The sequence below is a fragment of the Tasmannia lanceolata genome, unplaced genomic scaffold, assembly GCF_043159265.1.
Source record: "Tasmannia lanceolata isolate RefF3 unplaced genomic scaffold, GAP_Taslan_0.1 ptg000013l, whole genome shotgun sequence".
Lineage (NCBI taxonomy): Eukaryota > Viridiplantae > Streptophyta > Magnoliopsida > Canellales > Winteraceae > Tasmannia > Tasmannia lanceolata.
The window spans coordinates 44,140,287-44,164,103 of NW_027518690.1; the positions used below are offsets into that span (position 1 = coordinate 44,140,287).

At 39.4% G+C, this 23,817-nt stretch overlaps 1 protein-coding gene across 3 annotated transcripts; it reads right to left on the reverse strand.

Moving 5' to 3' along the window:
- Positions 1 to 14,446: 14,446 nt before the first annotated feature.
- Positions 14,447 to 22,292, reverse strand: LOC143890206 (pentatricopeptide repeat-containing protein At2g13600-like). Of its 3 annotated transcripts, none has more exons than XM_077394796.1 (3): positions 20,103 to 22,292; positions 19,772 to 19,865; positions 14,447 to 16,012 (listed from the first exon to the last, which is right to left on the reverse strand). In XM_077394796.1, the coding sequence occupies exon 1, from the start codon at positions 22,216 to 22,218 to the stop codon at positions 20,341 to 20,343; it is 1,878 nt and encodes a 625-aa protein (XP_077250911.1). In that variant the 5' UTR covers positions 22,219 to 22,292; the 3' UTR covers positions 14,447 to 16,012; positions 19,772 to 19,865; positions 20,103 to 20,340. The 3 variants fall into 3 exon arrangements, with proteins under 3 accessions (XP_077250911.1, XP_077250912.1, XP_077250910.1); XM_077394797.1 differs by having other exon boundaries at positions 14,452 to 14,780; XM_077394795.1 differs by lacking the exon at positions 14,447 to 16,012 and having other exon boundaries at positions 19,532 to 19,865.
- Positions 22,293 to 23,817: the final 1,525 nt, after the last annotated feature.

The following is a 23,817-nucleotide window of genomic DNA, read 5'->3' on the forward strand; positions in this document are numbered from 1 at the left end:
ATCACTTATGGAGATAAAGTCTGCAACTGCTTACCTTCCACTTGCAAAAGAACTTTGGTGTTTGGGCATTAGTACAAGTGGACTTTCATTTCTTTTTCCCTTTCAATTATGACATTCCTTGTTCTTTGGATCTAAGATCCAATGGCTAATAAGATCCCTCCAAGCTCTTGGATACTCTTCAGGAATCACTGCACCACCAAGATAGAACCCACATGGGAGATGACCACTACCTTTCCAAAACTCCCCATATGCCTTGTCTTTAGATCAATAGTCATGCAGGATATATACATGCATGCATACATGGTGCAATTTTGGGCTATGCTCAGTCATGATGGGACCTGCAATTTGGATGGTAGGGTCACCTCGCACATGTTGTATGATATGGAAGATCAAGCTAACATTCACATCAATTTTGGGTCTAGTGGGACCTACAATATGGATGGTAGGGGACACCTTACACGTGTGGGAGTACTGTATGATGAGCAAGATCAAGATCACTACATACATGCATAAATGGACATTAGCATTGGGTCTGGTGGGGCATACAATTTGGATGGTAGTGATGATCTTTAACAGATCCCACATGCATATGAGCAGAAATGCACATTCTCTTTCCTCATGGATCGTAGGGAATTTTTTCGGGGAAAAAAATATTTGTTTTCTATTTACAGGTATATCTACTTTATACATATTTATTTTTCTAAGGCTCCGTTTTTTTTCAATGTTAAATGGGCGTAAAAGAGATTTTACGCCCATTTTTCCTCTTTAAAACAAGCATAAAATTTGTTTTATACCCACTTTACACGAAAGAAAGAAGGCCTAAAAGAAAAAACTGAACAAAAAGTATAGGATGCTTGGTTAAGTGCATGTGTTTGCTAGATAAGAATCTGATCAGTTCGTTGTTCACTACAATTTCTTTTCCAATAAATTTTATTGCTCGTGAAATTTACAATAATAAATGAGAAAATGATCAATAAATCATTCACCTAATTGGCAAATTTGTGTTTAATCTTGAAATTTTAGGTTTAATTGAGAAATTTTGTTTGGAAAATGAAAGGATTTGGTGGAAGCTGCTTACAGTGCACACACTAAGGGTTAGGAAAGGGAAAAGGGAAGAAACTTGAGAGCAAGAGGAATCATAATTGAAACAAAAAAAGGGAAAATGAAATGTTGTCTCTGGCTTCAAGTAAGATTTTTAAATGTTACGAAAATACACCTCATAAGGGGTATTTTCATAACTAAGGGTGTAGCTCTTTGGCTTAAAGTCATGAGTATGCTCCCCACTGACGCAAGTTCGAATCCCCCCTGCCTTACCCGATGCGCTGGGATCCAAATTTTGTGCCCAATTCCTATCCATTAACATTCAGATCCTTTGACACCCTTAATAGGGACCATTAATCCAAGTGGTCATCAATGGGCAACAGTAGGCCCAAGTTCAATGGCAAATGAAGATCCAATTGACAAGATTGAAGCCTGCAAAGAAAATTCATAAAATCCTTCCCTTTTCTCTCCTTGGATAGTGAAACCCCCATCTAGCAAAAAACACCGTGCGATGCACGGGCCGAGAAAGAATTGTACAGACCACATCATAAGGTGCCCAGAATTCGTCAATATTTTTACAGGTGTCCTGCATTCGTGAGATCAAACTTTCCCTAATTTGACCCGCACATAGTGAATAAGGAAAAGTAGTTCCCGATTTCCATCCCGACCGGGTTCAACCCGACCCAACCCGATCTGCAAATTCCTCAACCCGACCCAACCTGATTTCCAATTCGGGTTGGGTCGGGTCGGGTTGACCCGATTTGATATGGTTGAAATTGTTGACAACCTCAACTGAAGCCGGGTTGTTTTGGATTTTGAGAAGCAATAGTGAGTCAGCAATAATCAGTTTTTAATTGACAGTCAATCGGTTCTCAAAATCCAAACCAAACAAGGACTAACAATTAACAAAGGGAAATGTTATCCGCACTACTATATTTTGTAGACACCCCATTTTGACCTGACCCAAATTTCCCAAAAAGTTTTGAATAAATCCCGAAATCCGAGCCCCGAAGCCGAACAAATAAGAGCTAAATGTTCCACCCCCATTTTCTACCCAGACCACCCCTCGTAGTTAAAAAATAGTAGTCATAAATACACTTGAAGGGGGGTGTCCATGGAAGGAGTAGGGGCAAAAATGCCTTTTCCCCTTTAAAGAGGGTCGATTAGGGCTTAAAAGGGGAGAGCCCCATTTTCTAAAAAAAAAAAGAAAAGAGCAGAGAAGAGAGAAGAGAGGGAGCCAAGGCAACAACACCATCGTCATCCACGACCAATCTCCACCATCAGAACCCACCACCATCTCCTCCACCGTTTCCCATCATCAAAACCCTCTTCGTTATCCCCTTCTGCAAGCCCACCTCCATTGATTCCGGCAAGCTTGCCGGAATCCGACCACCCAAACCTCCATTGAAACCAACCTCCACCGAACCACCACCACCACCATCATCCACCACCTCCATCTCCACCGCACCAGCCACCATCCTCAATCCCCAAAACCCAAACCCATTTCCTCCACTCCAACAGCCGAAACCCACCTCCACCGAACCACCACCACCACCACCCATTCGAAAACCCTCTCCCACCCTCATCTCCTCCAACCTTCACCTCCAAAATCGAAACCCATCTCCACCCCAAACCCTTCTTCAAAACCCAAAACCGAAACCCATTTTCTCCACCATCCTCCTCCACAACCCACGGCCATCATCCACCACCTCCATCTCCACCCCAACACCACCCTTCGAAAACCCTCTTCCATCTTCATCATCACCATCCCCAACCTCTTAAATCCACCTTCATTTGCAAGAGATTAGCAGAGAAAGAAAAAAAGAAAAAAAGAAAACAGAGAGCTAAGAGAAAGAGAGGTGCTACGTCTTCTTCAACCCCTCGCATCTCCGACCAATCCCTCTTCTCCGGCCACTCCTCCTCCAGCCGACACCTCCATCCTTGCCACCATCAGCCGCCTACTCCACCATTTTCTTCTTCTACCACTCTTCTTCCATTTAAACCCTCTTCATTTATCGTTTTAGCTTCAAGGCATTGAAACCCAAATCCTATCAGCACCCACCCCACTGGCTACTGAAACCCTCTACAAATTCGACTCCACCGCCTATCTCCACCACCGACCCCCATCTTCTCCTCCTTCAATTCTCAGATCTGTAAAAGAAAAAAAAAATAAAGAAATAGAGAGAGGAGCAGAAAGGGCTGGTGTGAGATCGAGAGAAGTAGATAGGGGTGCGAAAGAGAGAGATTTGAGCATGGGGCTCTCATATTTATATAAAAAAAAAAACAAACAAACAGAGGAGATAGAGGGGCAGCTTCACTTCACAAGTTGAACGAGCAGTTGTAGCTGAGAATTCGGGTTGGGCTTCACAGGTCTTTGTCCGTCTTCTCTGTGATTTTTTTTTTTTATTATTCATTTCTTTCTTTTGGTGTGCAATTTTTATCCTAGATGTTTTAGTTATAATTCGGGAATGAAATTCTTGCTTAATCTACTCTTTTCCTAAGTGATTCATGTATTTCGAATGGTTTCGAGCCGATGTCTAAGGGGGTTTTGATCGCATGAGTTGATTCGCATTTTCTTATTGCTTTCGGTCTTCATTCGATTTGTATTGGAAGAAACCTGACAGAAGCAAGTAGATCCCTCTGGATTGGGCTTTGTTTAATTGTTGACAGTTGTGGGTTTCAATTTTGAGTAAAATGGGTGTGTTCTAGATAATGGGCTTGAATCCGTATCAGATTTTTATTTTTTGATTGTCCTTGAGTTTTCAAGGAGCATTTGATTGTAAATGAGACAAAGAAAAGAATGTTTGGCTTTTATCTGAATCATTTCTATCGTTACTGATCTACTTCATTTATTCGGGATTACTGTTTGCATGTCCCTCGGGATCCTCTTTGAGTTTCGCGATTCCTTTCGATCATGGGAACATACTCGTCGGGTTTAGGCGATGACGGACGGCAACCTCTTGAGCCAAAACCCCCCTTTCGATCAAAAGGGATAAAAATACATAAACAACAAAAAACAACAAAAACATCAAAAAACACTCAAAAGCGTTTTTCGAAAAGCTGTTTCGAACTACGTTGGCTTGATCCCTTTCTACAGGGTACGTAGGCAGCTTGGGATCTTCATCCCAAGTTCAGTCAAACTTTTCAATAAAATCATTTAAACCCTTCAAAAAAAAAATCATTTCAGCATCCAAAAATATCTTTCAAGCTTTTCCAAAAATATAAAAACCAAAATGGGCAAGGATGGGATTGCCAGGTCACTCGGAGCCTTCTTTTCATTTCATTTCCGATTTTCATCGTGGTTTGCTGGTTTTATCGGTTTTCCGACGTTTTATTGGGTTTTGGAATGGGCGATGACGTAGCGTGGCCCCTTCACAGGGATTGTCCTCGATGAGCCCAACGATAGGCTATGACGATCGCGAGACTTGTCCGATCTTTAGCGGATCAGGATCACTGAGCTCGATTCCTTTAGAATCGCTCCCTGAGTCTATCGTATGTCCCGTTTTCTTTTCCCTGGCATTTTGGGTTTGTACATACCGTCTATTTTCTGATTCCTTTCTTCCCTCACATCTTTTAGTTTATCGTGTGTTTGTCTTTGGTTCCTTGTGTGTTTACTTTCAACTTGCTTATTCCTTGTACGTTTAGTTTCACATGCTTAGCTGTAGATATTTACTGCTTTTCTGCTTATCATATCTGCCATTACTTGCTTAGCTGTAGCTGTGCATGCGGATGTTATTGCTTTCCTAGATGTGATGGGTTAGGAGTAGATGCGGTGAGTTAGGATTTGGATGTTTATTTTCTTTTGCCCATCCCTGGGTCATGCATGCTTAGATAGACATTTTCTCGGGGATACTCGTTCCCATCTCACATGATTTTAGCCCAAAACTCTTCAAAATTAATTAAAAATGGCATAAGAGACCAGGTGCTTGCACTTGGGCGAATTTGGGGCGCTTAATACCTTCCCCATTCGTCATCAGGCACGGACTTTTGTATCTCTGGTTATCCGTTGCAACAGAGTATTTCATGGGATCCAGGGCCTACTTCCTTGGATGGCGACTCTTCTTTCTTATAGGTACATCTTGGTTCCGGGCTGGTCCTTGAATCGAGAGGTATCTCATTTATATCGCCACCCATGCTGTGAGTGGCATCATTTCGAGAGTTCCTTGGTAGAGCTCTCCTTCACATTGTGGAGATCTTAGAGGACCGGACGAGGGACCTCGTGTCCCTCGCCCAACCGTCCTCGGGATCGGAGTCCACAACCGTGTCCATTCTGGGTACCACAAGGCACCACAAAACGAAGTTCTAGGATGACCCTTTGGTGCTGATTTTTTGGGCACACCCTATCTATGTTAGGACCTATCAAATGAATGCTTTGGATCATCCATACAGCTTGGGCCCACTGTGTCTTTTTAAAGGGAGGAGTAGATAAGCTTATCTAGCGGAGAGACTAGAGACACTTTCCTATATATATATATATATATATCTACTACTATAAGCTGGGAGGAAAAGAAGAGAATTTTTTAATTTTTTTGAAAATTATATGAGAATTACACATCACTTTTTTTGACTTTTTTTAACAATGCACCCATTCAACTCACATATTTTCAATCCTACCCCCTCCTTTATGCTTTTAACAAATGCACCCATTAAAGCCATATAATTTCAATCTTACCTCCCTCCTTTATGGTTTTTTAATAAAAAATCTATAGGGTGATCTTAACCATCTGATTTAATAGGAATTATGGAAACATCTATAGATTGGAGGGCTAGGATCAGCCTATGGAAATGATTTTTGGGGCACAACCTATTTATGTTGTGTTCCATCACATGGGCGGTTTGGATCAACCTATGACGTGGTCTTCTTTGTCAGCCCGTGCATCACACGGGTTTTTTACTAGTATATATTTACTATAATAAGCTGGATGGAAAAGAAGAGAATTTTTTGATTTTTTTGAAAATTATATGAGAATTACACATCACTTTTTTCGACTTTTTTTAACAAATGCACCCATTCAACTCACATATTTTCAATCCTACCCCCTTCTTTATGCTTTTAACAAAGGCACCCATTAAAGCCATATAATTTCAATCTTACCCCCATCCTTTATGGTTTTTTAATAAAAAATTTATAGGGTGATCTTAACCATCCGATTTAAGAGGAATTACGGAAACATCTATAGATTGGAGGGCTAGGATCAGCCTATGGAAATGATTTTTGGGTCACAACCTATTTATGTTGTGTTCCATCACATTGACAGTTTGGATCAACCTATGACGTGGTCCGTACAGTTCTTTGTCGGCCCGTGAATCGCACGGGTTTTTTACTAGTATATATATATATATATAGCAAAAGAGAAAATAAGAGAATTTTTGGAATTTTTTGAAAATTCAATGAGAATTACACATCACTTTTTTTACTTTTTTTAATCAATGCACCCATTCAACCCACATATTTTCAATCCTACCCCCTCCTTTATGCTTTTTAATAAAGGCACCCATTAAAGCCACATAATTTCAATCTTACCCCCTCTTTTATAGTTTTTTAAGAAAAAATCTATGGGTGATCTTAACCATCCGATTTAAGAGGAATTATGGAAACCTCTATAGATTTGAGGGCTAGTATCAGCCTATGGAAATGATTTTTGGGGCACAACCTATTTATGTTGTGTTCCATCATATGGACGGTTTGGATCAACCTATGATGTGGTCCGTACAATTCTTTGTCGGCCCGTGGTTTTTTACTAGTATATATATATATATATATATATATATATATATATATATATATATATATATATATATATATAGCAGAAGAGAAAATGAGAGAATTATTTGAATTTCTCCCAAGGTTCTATGAGAATTACACATCAAAAAAAAAACCAGAGGCAAAAGCACCCCCATTGAATCCGCATCACTCATCTGCATTTATCACCCCAATTAATGGGTGACGTGGCCCAACAGGGTGCCCTTGCTGGTGATTTTTGCAAGGGCCCACTGATGAACGGTTCAGATCAAACTGATGTGATGTCACGTGGCTGAGTCCAATTAGGTGACATGTTTTGGGAACTCAGTCCACCATAATATTCACCTAAAGTGGTCATACGAAGAGAACAATCAGAACAAAGAGACAATAGACAATTGGAACTTTCTCGAGTAACAAGGACAATTAATTTGCAAGAGACCCATGTAATTAAATTTTGGTACGTCCCAATACGAGACTATGATAGCTCTAAAAAGCAAAATGACCAAATTCAACTCTTACACCGACCGACCTTAAATACCATAGCTCATAAGTCAAATTAGTTAAAATAACTAGAATACCCTTTCATGTGTTACCGACACTTCTTCTATCATATTTTTTTATTTTCTTGTCTTCCTAATGCTGATGTTAATATGTTATTAGATGTTTCCAAATAAGCTAATAAACCCAAATGAAATTATATGAATATTATATATTGGGATTTGCAAGGCAATTTCGCATAAAGCCATTTCACAGCTCACTTTAATAGGAGAGAACAGCCCGCAAAGACGAAATTTGGTCATAAAATTTACCTCCAATTTAAAGACATACCTCCCCCCTCCCCACACGCAGTGACCCATTCTCACAGAAACCGTGAGAAGAGGGTTTGGGGGGGGGGAGAGGGGAGATGATTTTATCCGTTTAGGTGGGGGAGTATCATTTCCCAAAACAAATTTTACACCCACTTTACATCAAAGTAATGGAACCTAAGGCTCTATTTCTTTGGACGTAAAATGGGTGTAAAGCAAATTTTACGCCTATTTTTAAGTAAAAAATTGATCGTAGAACAAAGTTTATGCCCATTTTACATCTCAAAAGAAAGTTAGTATGTGTGGCTGTTCTCTCCTGCAAAAGTGAGCAGCAAAATGTCCCGCAAAATTGCCTATCAAATCCCTTATATATCTTTGTACAATTATAACTTGTTTAGTCTTCTCAATATATGTGATTATAGTAGCTAAAAACATCAATATATTCAATCAGATGTCGGCAAATTTATAGCACATCCCCAACTCATGCATATTGATAGTCTCGGTCAGATTAACAGCAAATGTTTCTACGATTTCTCTTTTGTTTTTGGTTAGATGTCGACAACTGTTCCATGGCTACATTCATGCGTGCTTAGGTTATGTATTGTCAATAGGTCCTTGGTACTCTATAGTCTATACTATACTCTTTTTCTTTCTTATATATCATTATCTATTGGGAAATGATATTTCCACCCCTTTTCCAGTACTTCCATCAGGTTTTGTTTGTATTTTCCTTGAATATGGCTGCTTTAAGGCAGAGTCGAACAAAAGAGAGGAAATGCTGTCATTTTTAAGAAAGAGATTTTATACGCCGTGTTCTCTTGAAGTCCAGTATTTTTCAAAAAGTACTGTGGCGCCAACTTCATGATCCAAACCATTCATTTGTTGGGCCACAACGTAAATCGGTTGTGACTCATTTCATCTCCATAGGATGATCCTAGCCCTCTGAGTCTATAGAGACCTCTATAGATTCAGAGGGCTAGGATTATCTAATGGAAATGATTTTTAGGGTACAGCCTATTTACGTTGTGGGCCAACAAATGAATGGTTTCCCTCTAAAGATGTAAAACATAGTTGGTAGATTTTGTGGAAAAAGTTGGAGGTAAACACTTCTAAAACAAGAGGCTAAGCCTTTGGCGTTTCACATTAATTAGTAGATCATCTCCTTTTTTGCTCCATCTTTCAAGATTTTTAATGTAGTACATCCATCATCTGACATGAACAAGATAATATATTAAACTGAGGGAGACCTTCCAGAGAGAGCAAAGAGAGTTGCATATTATCATGCAATGATCCAAGCAGGATGAAAGTGACCCAATTGAAACTATTCCTTGTGGGCACACCTCATCTCAAGCCGTAGAATAATGAAAATCAAATCTATAAAAGATCTGTGATTGTGATCGCGATGAGAGCGACCGCGTCCTTCATCCAAGCTGCCATTTGGCCGGCAAGGGGAGGTTGGGCCCACCAATGCCAGATGTAAGTTGACACATGTGAGGGCATGTGTTTTAGCGCGACTGACGTTTAAATGGTTAGAAGTTGACATTTGGGGGCGGGGGGACCTCCCTACAATTTGTTGTAGATAGTCAATCAATGGAGAATTTGTTAAGGAGGACCAGTCATCTTTAGTTTGTAGGACCCAAACTCTCTAAACATGAATACTCGGGATTGATCGGAGAGAACGGTCAGCAATCTCTGCGAAACGCCTGGTTGAATTTCGCTTTCAATGACGAGGGTATCACATTTTTGACGTGGACTGCTTCCGCGGTCAGAAGAAGGTTGGATGAGAGAGGAATGAGGGGTGGATTCTCATTATATTGGAAGATTAAAGGCGGGACCAGGGGAGCGCCGCACGTCCTACTTGTTTTAAGAGTTAAGTAGGGGTGCAACTTGGGTTGGGCCCAACCCGATGGGTTTTCCCGATTTTGGCTGAGGTTGGGTTAGAGAGTAGGGTCAGGAAAAGCCAGCAGTTAGGGTTGAGGACTTCAGAAACCCGAACCCAATATCGTATTCCTAATTTTATCATGATTTTATTGAGATCCAAACCCAACCTGACCCAAACCCAGTATCCATTTTTTTGTATTTTGTCACTTTTTGCACTGGGCCAATCCTAACCGACCCGATTTGGAAAATCGGGTTAGACGGGTTGGATAAGGATTGAGAGATTTAAAGGCAGGTTTGGTTAGAGTTGAAACTCCTCAATCCGAGGTTCAGGTTGGGTCAGATTATGGTTGAGGTAATGCTACTTCGGGTTGGGTTTGGTTTGACCTCAAACCGACCCAACCCGCCCGAGTTGGACCCCTAGTTGCGTGAGGAGGGTGGTCCAATAGGGGTCCTTGTTAGAAGGTCCTTATTAGAATTGAACTGGTCCCAAATTATAAAGAAGGGTGTTGCTCGCAGAGAAGTCGGGCGTTGCTGTCCTCATTTTCTATGGTTGAAGGACCTAGTTAGTCCATGTGATCATCTTATGGGCAAGAGAGGTAAGGGAAGTTTGCCGTTCTTAATTTGGTTCTCAGCTAGTTGTCACTGGTCATTAAAGTCTGCATGCTCGACGTGACTTAATTCCTAGAATGCAACGTTTGTCCAACTAAAAGTTGGATTGAATTGAATTTCAAAGGAATGGGTCCCTTAGATATTTAGGATGCGATCTTTAACCCTTCTTGGCAGCACTTTTGCACTTTTTTCATCGCGGAGAATGAAAAACTTGATGAAAATCGGAGGATGGCGTTTGCCCTTTTCTACATATCAGTAATTCTAAGTGGCTAAAAGAGTAGGGATTTTCACAGCGGAGCGGAGTCGCTCCAAGCGATATTAGGCTCCGCCTGTTTCACCCGCTTTAAAGAAGTGCGGGTTTAGCACACTTGATAGGATCTTTTTGGTTATACAATTTCCAGAGTTTACTAGGTGGTTGGTTTTGGAGTGCCACGTCATCTACTAGTGGCGTGGTGTATGGTTGGATGTTCTGATTCAAACTACTAGGAGACTACTTGCCTTGTCTTTCCCTTCTTGCCCCGTGGTATAACTTTTGGCTCTACCAAACAACTTGAAAAAAGGAGGTTTTTGCTAGTAGTCTTGCGATTTAGCACTTTTCACTCTTTCTCTCTCTATATTAATAATGACACCCCTACTACCTGTCTACCTCTTTATTTTAGTAATATCACTTGGCACTAGGAAACTACTCCAGTTGAACCAAACACTACTTGTTACTACATTATGAGGAGACTACTTTACTGTTATTATACTTGTTGTCTACTTTAGTTCTAATTCACCACTACTTCGCAAGGCAAGTACAATTCCTTGAAATTGTTCATCTCAAGAAACATTTTTTTCTGCCCGCCACCCTTAATATGGTGTTGGAATTTTGTCTCAAAATTTGGAGGGAAGATTCGAAATAACAATCTCCCTCTTACTTTTTTAAACTTCGTCATGTAGTGTTGCTTTGAGACCTGAGCCCAAGGCCCGTGTGTGTGTGTGTGTTATGCACCTTGAGAGTGTATTCAAAACCCAATGCAAATAGACAGTTTAGTCCCACATTAGAAAGTGGAAGAAACTTTTGCCTCCTTATAAGATGTAGAGTGGAGAAAAGACTTGGCCTTCAAGGGACATTAGATTTATTTGGGTGAGCCCATTTTAACATAAGCTAAAATAAATACACGTGCGCGCCGGGTCGTACACCGCACGGGTTCTCATGTTTTAATACTTAAATGGGTTTTATTCTGTCATAAACAACTTGTTTACCATTCAAAATCTGTAGTTGAGTTTTAAACGCAAAGCGGACAGCATTTGAGCGTTTGTTTATTTCAAACGTCTTTTTTACCATTCAATCGACCGTGTTTTGAACATTTCAACTCGTTTTCTCCAAACAGCCACACTAAGTGACTATTGCAGAGAAGACATTTCTTCTTCTCAGAGGGTCTTGTTTTTCTCTAAAAAGACAAGAGTTTCACTGCCCGAGTACATAAAAAGTCTATTCTCCTCATGTTTTTAACTCTGTTGCTCCATCATCTGTTCCGTGTGTGAGCACGGATTGGAAGTGATTCGAAGAGGACCAGTAAGAGAGTGAACCCCTAGTGGTGCTTTCGGGCTATTTTATCTTGGAAATCTGTTTGTGTAAGATCCCACATTAGAAAGGGAGAAAAGATTCCTAGGCTATATATGTGGATTCTCCCCCTCCCTGTGTAGACACGTTTTCAAAGAGAGTGAACCCCTAGTGGTGCTTTCGGGCTATTTTATCTTGGAAATCTGTTTGTGTAAGATCCCACATTAGAAAGGGAGAAAAGATTCCTAGGCTATATATGTGGATTCTCCCCCTCCCTGTGTAGACACGTTTTCAACATCTCCAAGGAGAGAGCCCCGTGGAGTGGTTCGGGCACAGTAGTGCTGCTAGAAAACAAAACTGGAAAGGGTTGGAAAACCCAAAACAGGACAATATTTACACAGTGGGGTCAGGGCGTGACAGTTTTGGTAATCCCTACTGTGCACACGAATACAGTTTTAAAGAGAGTGAACCATGGCACAACTCAGCATCTTTGACGACATCTTCAAAAATCAGAAATCGAATTTTGATTATATATGATGAAAACCGATAATTGCACAAACCTACATTTTCATTAGTATTCTGATCACATATATCCATATTGGTCTATCTGTATTGTTTTACTAAATAGGGAGATTTTACATGGTGAATGAGCATGTAAGTTGGTACCGGCGGTACCACCCTTGATATTCCATCCAACAGCAGCCCACTTTTTAAGATGCAGCTGCTGGATCAAATATCAAGGGCTGTCGTACCACCAATACAGACTTAGATGCGCATTCACAATATAATTTCATAAATGGGAGTAGTAGTATTCATGGATGTAAATTTCGGTTTCGGTTTCGGACATAGGTGAACCGAAATTTCGGTTCCAAAATTTCAGGTTTGGGTGATTTCGGTTTCCGTCCCAACCGAAATCCAAAATTTTTGCCAGAATTTAAAACCATGGTTGTATTAATATCATTTTTTCGCATGAATAAATAAACTATTTTTTTATAGAATGATAAATTCATCATATTTCACCCTTTTTAGTTCAGTCCTAACACTTTCTTAAGTATGTTACCACTCTGCACTTGGTAGGTAAGCTGATTTTTTACTACTCAAATCACTCAAACGTCATAACAGTCTCAGTTCCTTTAATTCCAAGTGGGTGTCAATGGGCCGGATCCCAAATCCACATCCCAATTGGATCCAAAATTTACCTTGTAATAACGAATATGGATTAGGACTGATCATTTTTTTTCTACCAAATCCCTGATCAAGTACGGCCCATTGACACCCCTAAAATTATATCCTATTGATGAAAAATTCAACATCTTTAGTGTCAAATGGGATTCAAAAGAGACCTGTTTTAGCAGTAGCCGGATTGCCAATTCCAACACTCCACCCAATCTCCACCATACATGCCGCACTTCAACAATGATCAGAACCATTGATTCATCAGGCATTGGGACCAACCATAGATGGACCAGAGTAAAAAAAAAAGTAACACCAACCCATTCCTTCTCTGCTCCCTCTCTCGCCAACTTCTCTGCTTGTTCATTAGCTGATCACTTCAATGTGACCAAACACCGAGTGAGCAATCGAGCAAACACCTCTGATTTCCAAAATGATATGCAGCAAACTCCATGGACCAGGTGCCTTGTTCCTTGCCCACGCCAAAACATATGCATGAAAGAGATTCATTTTATACAGGAATTATGCTTTCACGACTAATGTTTTATGGGACCCAATACTACAATCTTGGGTCCCACATTATGGGCAATCTCAGCTGTAGTATCTGTGCCAACTATCCACGACTAATGTTTTGTGGGTCCCACATTATGGGCAATCTCAGCTGTAGTATCTATGCCAACTATCCACGACTAATGTTTTGTGGCACCCAATACTACAATCTTGGGTCCCACTCAGCTGTGGTATCTGCGCCAACTATCCCCTTCTCATTCAACCTCACATCACATGGCATTAGGAAAAGAAATCCAGGGAAACTGTGTAGGAAAAGGTTTCCCGCGCCTGTTCATGTGCACAAGAACTGTGCAGGAAAAGGTTTCCCGAGAAACTGTTTGCCCACCTTTTTTCACTAGTTTTCCCGGGAAAGCAAATTCCGACCAAAATAGTGGGATTTGGTTTCCCACACTTGTGAGAAAAAAGATATTTCCACATCATTTTTGGCAATTTCCATGTCTTTATTTGACATTTTCCACCTAAGCTTGTTACTTTCTCAGGAAAGCAAGTGAACACCAGAATTCTGTCTTGTCAAGGAAAAAAGATGATGTTTTCCAGGGATTTGCTTTCCCGGGAACGCAAGTGAACAGAGCCATAAAGTAACAGAAAAAGATGGAATATAAGTACACAATTATATATTTATATTAATATGGTGCTCCAAGAGAATAGGTTGAACTTTTTAATCAAGGAAAATATGCTTTTATGAGTAATGTTTTGTGGGACCCCAATACCAAAATCTCGGGTCCCACATTATGGGCAATCTCAGCTGTAGTATCTGTGACAACTATCCCCTTCTCCTTCAACCTCACATCACCTCGTTGGACTAATTTTGTTCTTCTGTGGAATAGAAGAACAAAATTATGTGGTGCTCCAAGAGAATCGGTTAAACTTTTTAATCAAGGAAAGTATGCTTTAATGGTTAATGGTTTGTCCGAATACCAAAATCTTGGGTCCCACATTATGGGCAATCTCAGCTGTAGCATCTGTGACAACTATCCCCTTCTCATTCAACCTCACATCACATCTTTAGACTAATTTTCTTTCCTAGTTTCATATGAAGTAACAGAAAAAGATGGAATAGAAGTACAAAATTATATGGTGCTCCAAGAGAATATGTTTAACTTTTTAATCAAGTAAAATATGCTATAATGGCTAATGTTTTGTGGGACCCAAAAATATACAATATTGGGTCCCAGAATTTAGTATTAAACATTTTAATCAAGGAAAATTTAGTATTACTTCATAATATTGAAGATCAGTTCATCCCAGAATTCTTGCTAATTTAACATATGTCAGTGCCTGAGCCAACATCATCCCATCCAACCAAAAAATTGCGGAGTTCTAAAGAGAACTTATCTAACCTCTCAGACTCATAAGTTAGACCCTTCATGAATGCGTTAAGCCTTTGTGCATCTAAAGCCCTCGTTTTCAGCTTCAGCACCTCACGAAGAAAAGAGCAAGAACGCTTAAGTACACAGTTGCATGATTATCCAAGGCAATTACGTAAAGTTAATCAACCACACATACTCACTTAACATGCAATAACGACAGAAATGCAAACGGCTTTTTCACAGTGAACTTGTTCTATTTTAGTTTATGTTCTCAGAAAGAAAGATTAGTCTTAGCCCCTATTTCCAGCATCCGGTCATATCCTGGGCTCCCTCAGATTGTTGCTTTCTGGTGATCAGTGGTATTGGATATGATCCTAACTGTGGATCATTTGATTAACAGGAAGTGGAGGTTACCCAATAGGTGTGTGATGTGCAACAGGGCTCAAAAATGGTAAGTTGCCACTTGTTAGACTGGAGTGGCCTCGAAGTTTTGGTACGATATATTAGCGCTATTTGGATGCAGCTGAGCAGCAGCTGAGTCGTTAAAATTAGAAGAATGCTAGGACAATGTATCATGGCCAGAAAGAGGGATAATAGTGTGGAAACTCTGTTTTTTGGTGACACCATGGATGATTTGGAAAGGACTAACTGAAGGATCTTTTTTTTTTTTTTTTGAACAGGCAAAAAAACCCAAAAGCCCCAATTCAAACCACCTACTCCCCCAACTAACTGAAGGATCTTCGAGGGAGAATTAAGCATTAATCATGTCAAGGACATCATCATCAACTTGTAGTCTTTTGGGCATCCTCTGCAAAAAATCTCCAAGGTACATAGCCCTTAAAAATAAAGAGTACGTGGGAGTTCACAATAGCAGAACCCAAGAGAACAGAATAATCCATTGGCGGTTCCCTCTTCCAATGGAATCCGTAAAGATGAACTTTGACGGGTCGAATATTGGTAACCCAGGGACTACAGATGTAGGAGGAATTATTAGAACTACAAGGGAGAGGTGAAATTTGTGCATCATGGGCCCATAGGAGTGAAAAATGGAATGGGAAGTACAGTATTGGCATTGTGACGAGGTCTCAAGCTGTCTGGAGGCGTCAATTTCAGGCTCTTCCATTGAGGAAGGAGGCTCCCAAAATGCAGTCGAGTGGATTCAAGTGGAGACCAATATCCCTTCGAAGATTGCTGATATCTTAGAGGAAGCACAGGGAATCACAGCCATGTTGCAGGTATCATTTATGAATGTAAAAAGGGGGAAATTTTGGATGCTGACTCTCCGGCTAGGAGTGTAGTCAATCAACAAGATGTACTCCGAGTAGCTCATATCCTATAGAGAAAGGAGGGCTGTAAGTATAGATGATGGTACTGCAGTTGTTTCTTGGATATGACCAACTAAGTCATTGCTCCATGTATTCTGTTTTCTTTCTGATAAATGCATATTTCACTGTTCAAACAATAATAATGCTGACAGAAATAGCCCAGAACTAACATACAATGCAAAAGATTCCCTTACAAGATGAGCAAACAAAGATGAACAGGATTATGAAAAATTGATTTTCTTAACATTTTATCTAAGTTCATGTACAATTTTATCATTTTCCAGAACTTCTAAATTGATTTTCCAAATATTTTTAAGTATTTGACTACAAAAGGAAGAAATCATAAATGCCAGAAATACGGGAAATTTTGAAGCGTTCATCTAAAAAACATATTCTCCAACAATGCCTAGGATATGACACATATAAAAGAACCCAAACCCATCGACCAATCTTTTCTCTTTGCCATGTAGCAACCAATCGCTATTTTATGATTGCACAAGCAATTATACAATTGAACTTATGTAAAAACATATTGGCCCATACATCATTGTCTGCCCTTCGTTAAGGGTATTACCTAAGTTATAAATTCAGTTCCGTTCCGGCCGGAATGGACCGGAATTCCAGTTCCGGGCCGGAATCCGGAATGGAACGGCCATGTATTCCGTTCCGGTCGGAATTCCAGTCCATTCCAGCCGGAATCCGGAATTCCGGACGAAACAGGCGGAATGTGCTGTTTCGTCCGGAATCCCCCAAATCCTGTATTTTTTTTTCATCTCTTCCTGTTTCTTCTTCCTGGTCGTGTCTTCTTCCTATTTCTGCTTCCTGGTTCTCTCTTCTTCTTCCTAATATTTATATGTAAAGTCATTTAAGTAAATAAGGGTAGACCCATTTACTTAAGATTTACATGTAAATAGGGGAATACCACCCATTTGGATCTATTAAAAATGGTTCCCAGGCCCAAATCTAAAAGGATAAAAGGTCAACTTTCCAGTTCTAGTACAAAATTCGAAAAAATGGGTCGGGTCAAAATCCTAACTTCCAAACGATAGGGTATTTTTCTAATTTTAAAAATTCATAAAATCTATCATGTCCATACGTTATTAAATCCCAAAAGTCAGGTAAAAAAAGTCTCATAATTTGGTCTCTAAAAATTTTTCATCTTGTCAAGCACTGGTCAACACACTAGTCAACATACTAGTCAACATGCTGGTCAACACAAGCATTTCAGCTTATAGTGATTTTCCTTTAAGTAAATGTTGGATCTTCTACATATTTCGTTCAATTAATTGTTTTTTTCTATTTTTATCACAATTCCTGATTTTTTGGATTTTTTTTCATAATTTTAACTAGTAAAAAAAAAAACTTCCCTCGTCGTAGCGGAACGAAAAGTTTCAAATAAAACGGACGAAACACCAGAACGTTAGCCAAAACAAAACGAGGAACGAAACGGGATATATAACTTAGGGTATTACAATCTTTGAGGCTCCTGTAGATAACACAATGTAATCTATCAGTTATTGCTTGAAGAAATAGGATTAGACTCTACCACCCAGCCACCCAGGTGATTCTTTACTCTCTCCTCTACTCTCAAGTGAAGCACCATTCATTTCAGGAAGTATTTACAACTTCCACCCGATTTAGGCCAGGGGAGAGAAATAGGAGAAAGAGGAGAAGAAGAGAAGAAAGAGAGGAGAGAAGAGAAGGAGAAGAATAAGAGAAGAAGAATAGAGGAAGAAGAGGGGAAGAAAGGAAAATAAGAAAGGAAAAGAGGAAAGGAAGAGGGGAAGAAAGAAAAGAGAAGAATAGAGATTAGAGAGGAGAAAAGTGTATAATTCAATATTATTCCAAAAACTAAAATCTATAATACATGAGGCCTATATATATATATATATGGAAATAAATAAAATCCCCAACTCTAAACAACATAGAAATAAAATATCTAAAACTAAATACCACGGAAATAAAATAACATGAAAATAAAATCACTAAAAGTCCTATTGGGAAAATATGCCACTTATTGGGCCCCACGGGTTCCTACGATCCTCATCATTCTCCCCTTTTTGAAAAAAACTCATCCTCGAGTTCCCTACTAGCCTCTTCGTAGTAGTAGGCTGCCTGGATTGTTGCGATGAATCCAATGTGTTCAAGCTTCAATCCTCTGATTATTATCCTCTGCTGCTAGACTCTTCGTCGAGTTGAGATATTTCATGGAAAATCTTCTTTGCCTTCATGACATACTCAAGAATCGTCATGTTTCCTTGAGATAAGGGGTGTGTACCGGGCCCGGGAATGAATTCACCGCCATATGACTGACCGGCGATTACTAGTGATGCACACACTCCCTTCCCAAAAAAGATCAATACACCAAGCACTACACTTAGATTTATTGGATTTGAAAACAAAGTGGCGAACACATCCTATGCTTCCTTTGGAGTCTTGGCCTCCTGAATATGATCGAGCAATTCCTTCAGAATGGTAGCCTTCAATACGAACATGGATTTGTCGGCTTTGATCTTCTACTTTCTCAAATCCTCTGTTGTTTCTGCACCTCCCATTTGGGAGAAGTAATTTCTGCACCATTCACTATCTCCCATAAATCTTTCTCCGGTGCTATGATTCTATGCAAGACTTCCAATACTGATAATTTGTGTTATTCAATTTCTCAATCCCATTAACTGAATTGGCAAAATCCATCTCTTTGATCGAGTTTCTGACAAGTGGCAAGCTTGAAGTCAGATCCTTGATCTACAACTTCTGCGTCTGATCCCTAAGCGCAAACTTGTCAGATCTCGTCTCGGTGGCTTGATCTTGGTTCGATTGGCGTTCGCTCACAAGTCCCTGACTGGCGGCTCTCATACCACTTGTTGAAGAAAATCAAAGCAAAAGAAATAAAACACTAAGATCATAACGCAATAGAAAAGGGGGAGAGAGAATCTTTTCTCTTGAATGTATCTCAAAGCATTACATACACCGCATCACGTTTTGCACTTCTCCTCCTTTTATAAATAAAACTATAAAAAAAAACCTAGAGGCAAACTCCAATAACCAAAATCCTACTCTAACTGAAACACAAATGACGACAAACAGCCACACGTTCTCTTACCTTCTTCAAAAACTAAAAACAAACAACGACTAGATTTACTTCACCTATAACTAATCTCTAGGAAAGCTAACTTACCTAGATAACACAAAACTTAAACAACCATTCAAACAAGACTCCTAATTAAACAAATTCTCCACATTGGCGTAAACTCACTTATCAACCAATAAATCTTCTAGAAACAATAAGTCCTAGCTTAACTAGGACTTATCTATACCTTTCCAAAAAAAAAAAAAAACTAGGACTTTTTTTATGCTGGCACGGCCCCTCCAACGCTGTGCACGAGTCCGAGAGACTCTTAACACTTTTCTGATACCATCAGCCCTAGTGATTGTCGAGAAAGGTAGGCTGTGTTATGCACCGTAAAAATGTCCCTTTCTCATGGGTTTCCCGGGGAATGGGCAGTTATAGGAGAAATAACAAGAAATGTGGGAAGTTAGATGCATTTAGTAAGTATGAGTAACTTAAGCTAATTAAGAAAAGAACCAAAATATGAAGCTATACAAAATTTTAAAACATGCACTTGATCCTTCAAGAACATAAGGTAGCCATATGCTATCTTGTAATTTTGTAAAAGAGATTCTAAAATCAATATAAAAAAGATTCGCAATTAAATATCTAGAGAAATCAAGGTATTGCTTAGAAAGAGACAAGAAGAAGCCCGGACCTTTAAAATTCTCAACAAAGAAAAGTGGAAGCGAACAGGTGCATTTTCCAAGACAAGCCATTCAAATGAAGCACTTTAAATGTCAGTTTCTGGTCTGCAGAATCAACAAGTACAACTTCTTAGTATTTAAAGAACATTGCAAAATAGTTTGAGCATGATTTCATTTCCACCAACATTTCATCCTAGAAAGTTAAGATTAAGGCATTTAAAAGCAATGAAAGTATCATTCAAACAAAAAAAGAGCAATGAAAGCCTCAATAAGAGAAAAATGCAAAATATTTTTTTTAACGGTAAATGCAAAATAGTTATTAGAAAAGAAAAGCCACCATACCTGATATAGAGACCAGAAGAACGCTTCCAATAAGATCTCAATATGTTAGAACCCAATCTCCATAGATTTCCTCAAAAGAAGAATCCACTGGCAATCCATCAGACTTCTGCTCATATGATCTTCCTCGATTTTAATGACTAAGCACATTGCATATGTTTTCATAGCCAATCTGCTATTTGGTTGATCACGTGTAATTTGATAACCAGTTAAGACAAACAAACCCAACATGTAGATATATCTATGTCGAGTATTCAAAATTGGGAACATCAACTCCCTTCATCATTAATATGAGGTTCTCCAATATGGCGTAGATAAGATTTGAGCGTGGGTGTGACTGATCCGCAACATAGAAGGAATGGATCTTACCATCAACACTAATCCAACTGCATCCAGGCAGTTTTGTCAACCCTCTCTCTTTCATCCGCATCCTCACTCCCGCCACAACATCCCATCTCCCAAAAGAAGCATTTACATTCGATAACGCTACATAGTTTGACGGGTTTTCAGGCTCTATCTGAAGAAGGGACCCATAAGCTACATCTTGCATCTTTGAGTTTCCATGAATCACAGAATTACTAAAAAGAGCCCCCCAAACGCTAGGACCAGGTTTCACAGGCATTGAAGTGATGAAATTCAGTGCTTGATCGAGCTGTCCAGCTCGACCTAACATATCAACCATACACGAACAGATCTCCACGGTAGGGGAAATTCCAAAATCCATTGTCAACAAGTTATAAATCTCAAACCCTTTTGCTATTAGTCCTACTCTCCCACATGCAGAAATAACTCCTACAAATGTTATATGATCAGGCTTAATCCCAAGTTGGAGCATCTCATAAAACAGCACTATAGCTTCCTCGCCCCTTCCATGTAGTCCATAACCAGCAATAATTGAACTCCAAGAGATTGCATCTTTGAAAAAAGAACCATTATCAAAGACATGCCTTGCATATTTCAAGCTCCCACATTTGGAATACATATCAATTAAAGCATTGCTCACAGACGTCTCATAATCCAATTCCGATCTAACTGCAAAACCATGAATCTGTTTCCCTTCAACCAAACCAGCGATAGTGGCACAAGCAGGAAGGATGCTTACAAGAGAGATTTTATTGGGCACTATTCCATCTCTCATTTGCATCGTGCAAAAAAGGGTCAGTGCTTCCTCAGGATCACCATTCTGGACATAACCTGCAATCATGGCAGTCCAAACAACGACATTTCTATAATTCATACTGTCAAAAACATGTCTACCCATAGCTACATTTTCGCTCTTCGAGTACATATCAATCAAACAACTCTGTACATGAAGCTCCGAACCCAAACCTAACTCATTTCTCATAATAAAACAATGAATCTCTCTACCATAATCCAATCTGCCAGTTCCACTGGCACATAAAGGAAGAAGACTAGCAACCGTAAAAGAATCGGGTTTCATCCCTTCAATCTGCATTTGTGTAGTAAGTTTCCATATCTCCTCATTAAACAGAAAATCACCCAAAACCGCATACTCGAAAATCAACACATTCCAAGAAGCCACATTTCGTTGAGGCATTTCATCAAACACTATGCAAACATCGCTCAAATTCTTAAATTTACAGTACATAGACATTAAAGAATTGGCAACAACAGTATCCAACATAAACCCAGTTCTTATAATTCGACAATGAAACATTTTCCCTATTTCCACATCCCCAAACTCGCCGCAGATTTTCGAAATAGTGGCAAAAGTGTAATTATCGGGAATTCTATCAATGCACATCTGATTCAATAAACACAATGGTTCTTTAAAAATACAATTTTTAGCGTACCCATTGATCATGGAATTCCAAAGGAAGACATTCTTGTGACGAATCGAGTCGAAAACTAGTCGAGAATCGGAGGTTTTATTGCATTTTGAATAGGCTGTGATGAGCTTGGTTGCGAGAAAAGGGTCTTGATCGAACCCTAGAAAATAGATCAGGGCGTGGGATTGGCGTGCAATTGGGAGAGATTGGTGGTCTATGGAGGATTGCAGGAGTTGGATGAGAAGGTGGTGGAAAGAGTTGAGAAGAGTGGCATAAGTGTAAAAATGTGAGGTTTTATGGGGGAAAGATTTCAGCGGGGAGAAGAGCATGAATGCGGAATGGGAAGCAAATGCCTGGTTTTCCCGGCAAGTGCGGCGAGTAACCGTTCTAACAGCGACCTTAAATTTGTAATAAGATTAGGCAACTGATGTCGGCACTACCATGGTTTAATAATTGCACAAACTCAGCTTGCCTTTTCTTTTTAAATTAACATTTGAGAGCTCTTTGGGAACCGTAATAAACTTTGACAGCTGCTTAAACAATAAAAGAGAATATGAGTTAGTGCAATTATCAAAACTTGGCAGTGCCAATATCCATAGCCTAATATTATAGAAATTTTAGGCTACTGATATTGGCACTGCCATGTTTTGATAACTGCACTAACTCATGTTGTCTTTTTCGTTCTCAATCAAACGTGAGAGCTATAACACTTCCCAAAGCGATCTCAGCAGCTAATTAAGAAAGAAAAGACGACATAAAATAGTGCAATTATCAAAAACCCTGTCCCAAGTAAAAACAAGGGCGGATATATCACTTCCCAAAAAAATTGAAGAATTGTCTTCTACCAACCAAACTCTTTCCCCTTTCTCAAAACCCTGAATTTTGAGGGTTAATATTGCTGAATTCTTATGGTAGTTTTTTTTGGTTTACTTCCATTCACTAGTTTGGTATGTTCTCGTACCAATGATCTTTGTAGTTAGAAAGCAATTCAAATTCTTCTCAAACCCCTGGACACATTTTCGGATTCCTAGGATCTGAAATTATTTCCAATCGGATCTAGACAACTAACAAGAGCCCATGGGACCGTCCTAAATCCGATTTTATTATATTGTCTTAGGAAAATACCTTGCAATTAATTATAATAATTAAAACCATTCAAATTCTTCTCAAACCTGTGGACACATTACCGAGGTCCAAGGTTTTAAATTTGGACCGAAATTTCGAGTTTCGGTCGATAACGAAACCAAAATTGATGATACACGAAATATTTTATTTCGGCTGGAATTTTGAAATTTCGGTCGAACACCCAAAAATCAGTAGAAGTAATTTTGGAGAAAAAATAGCCGCTGGAATAGATTCCGTGGGATTTCTCAGTTTCGGTGAGGACCGAAACGCATTTTGAAACCGAAATTTAAAACCTTGCCGAGGTCTATGTACAAGTTTCGGATTCCTAGGATCTGAAATTATTTCCAATTGGGATCTAGACAACTAACAGAAGCCCCTGGGACAGTCTTAGATCTGATTTTATTATATTATTTTATGAAAAATACCTTGCAATTCTTTATAACTTTAATTAATATTTTACGGGTATTTTAGTACAGGTAAGGCATGTATATATTTTTTTCAAACGATTCCTACTTTCAGTATTTTGTAATTCATCTCTCTCAAGTATGAGGTCACCATCTTCTCTTCCTTCTCTAACCATTAAACCTAAGTCCCTAACCAACTGCGACATTGCAAGTGAAAAAATGCACTTTTTTGGATTACTTTGTATGTTTGTTTGCCAAAGTAACACCCAAACCCTGTGAGTTTACCAGACAAGAAAAAGGTGTAATAATCGCATGTATGGGGGACGTGGCGTCACTTCTTTTTCTATATGAAATATTTCAAAAATGATAAGATTTCATAGGTAATCCTCCTCTTCTCTT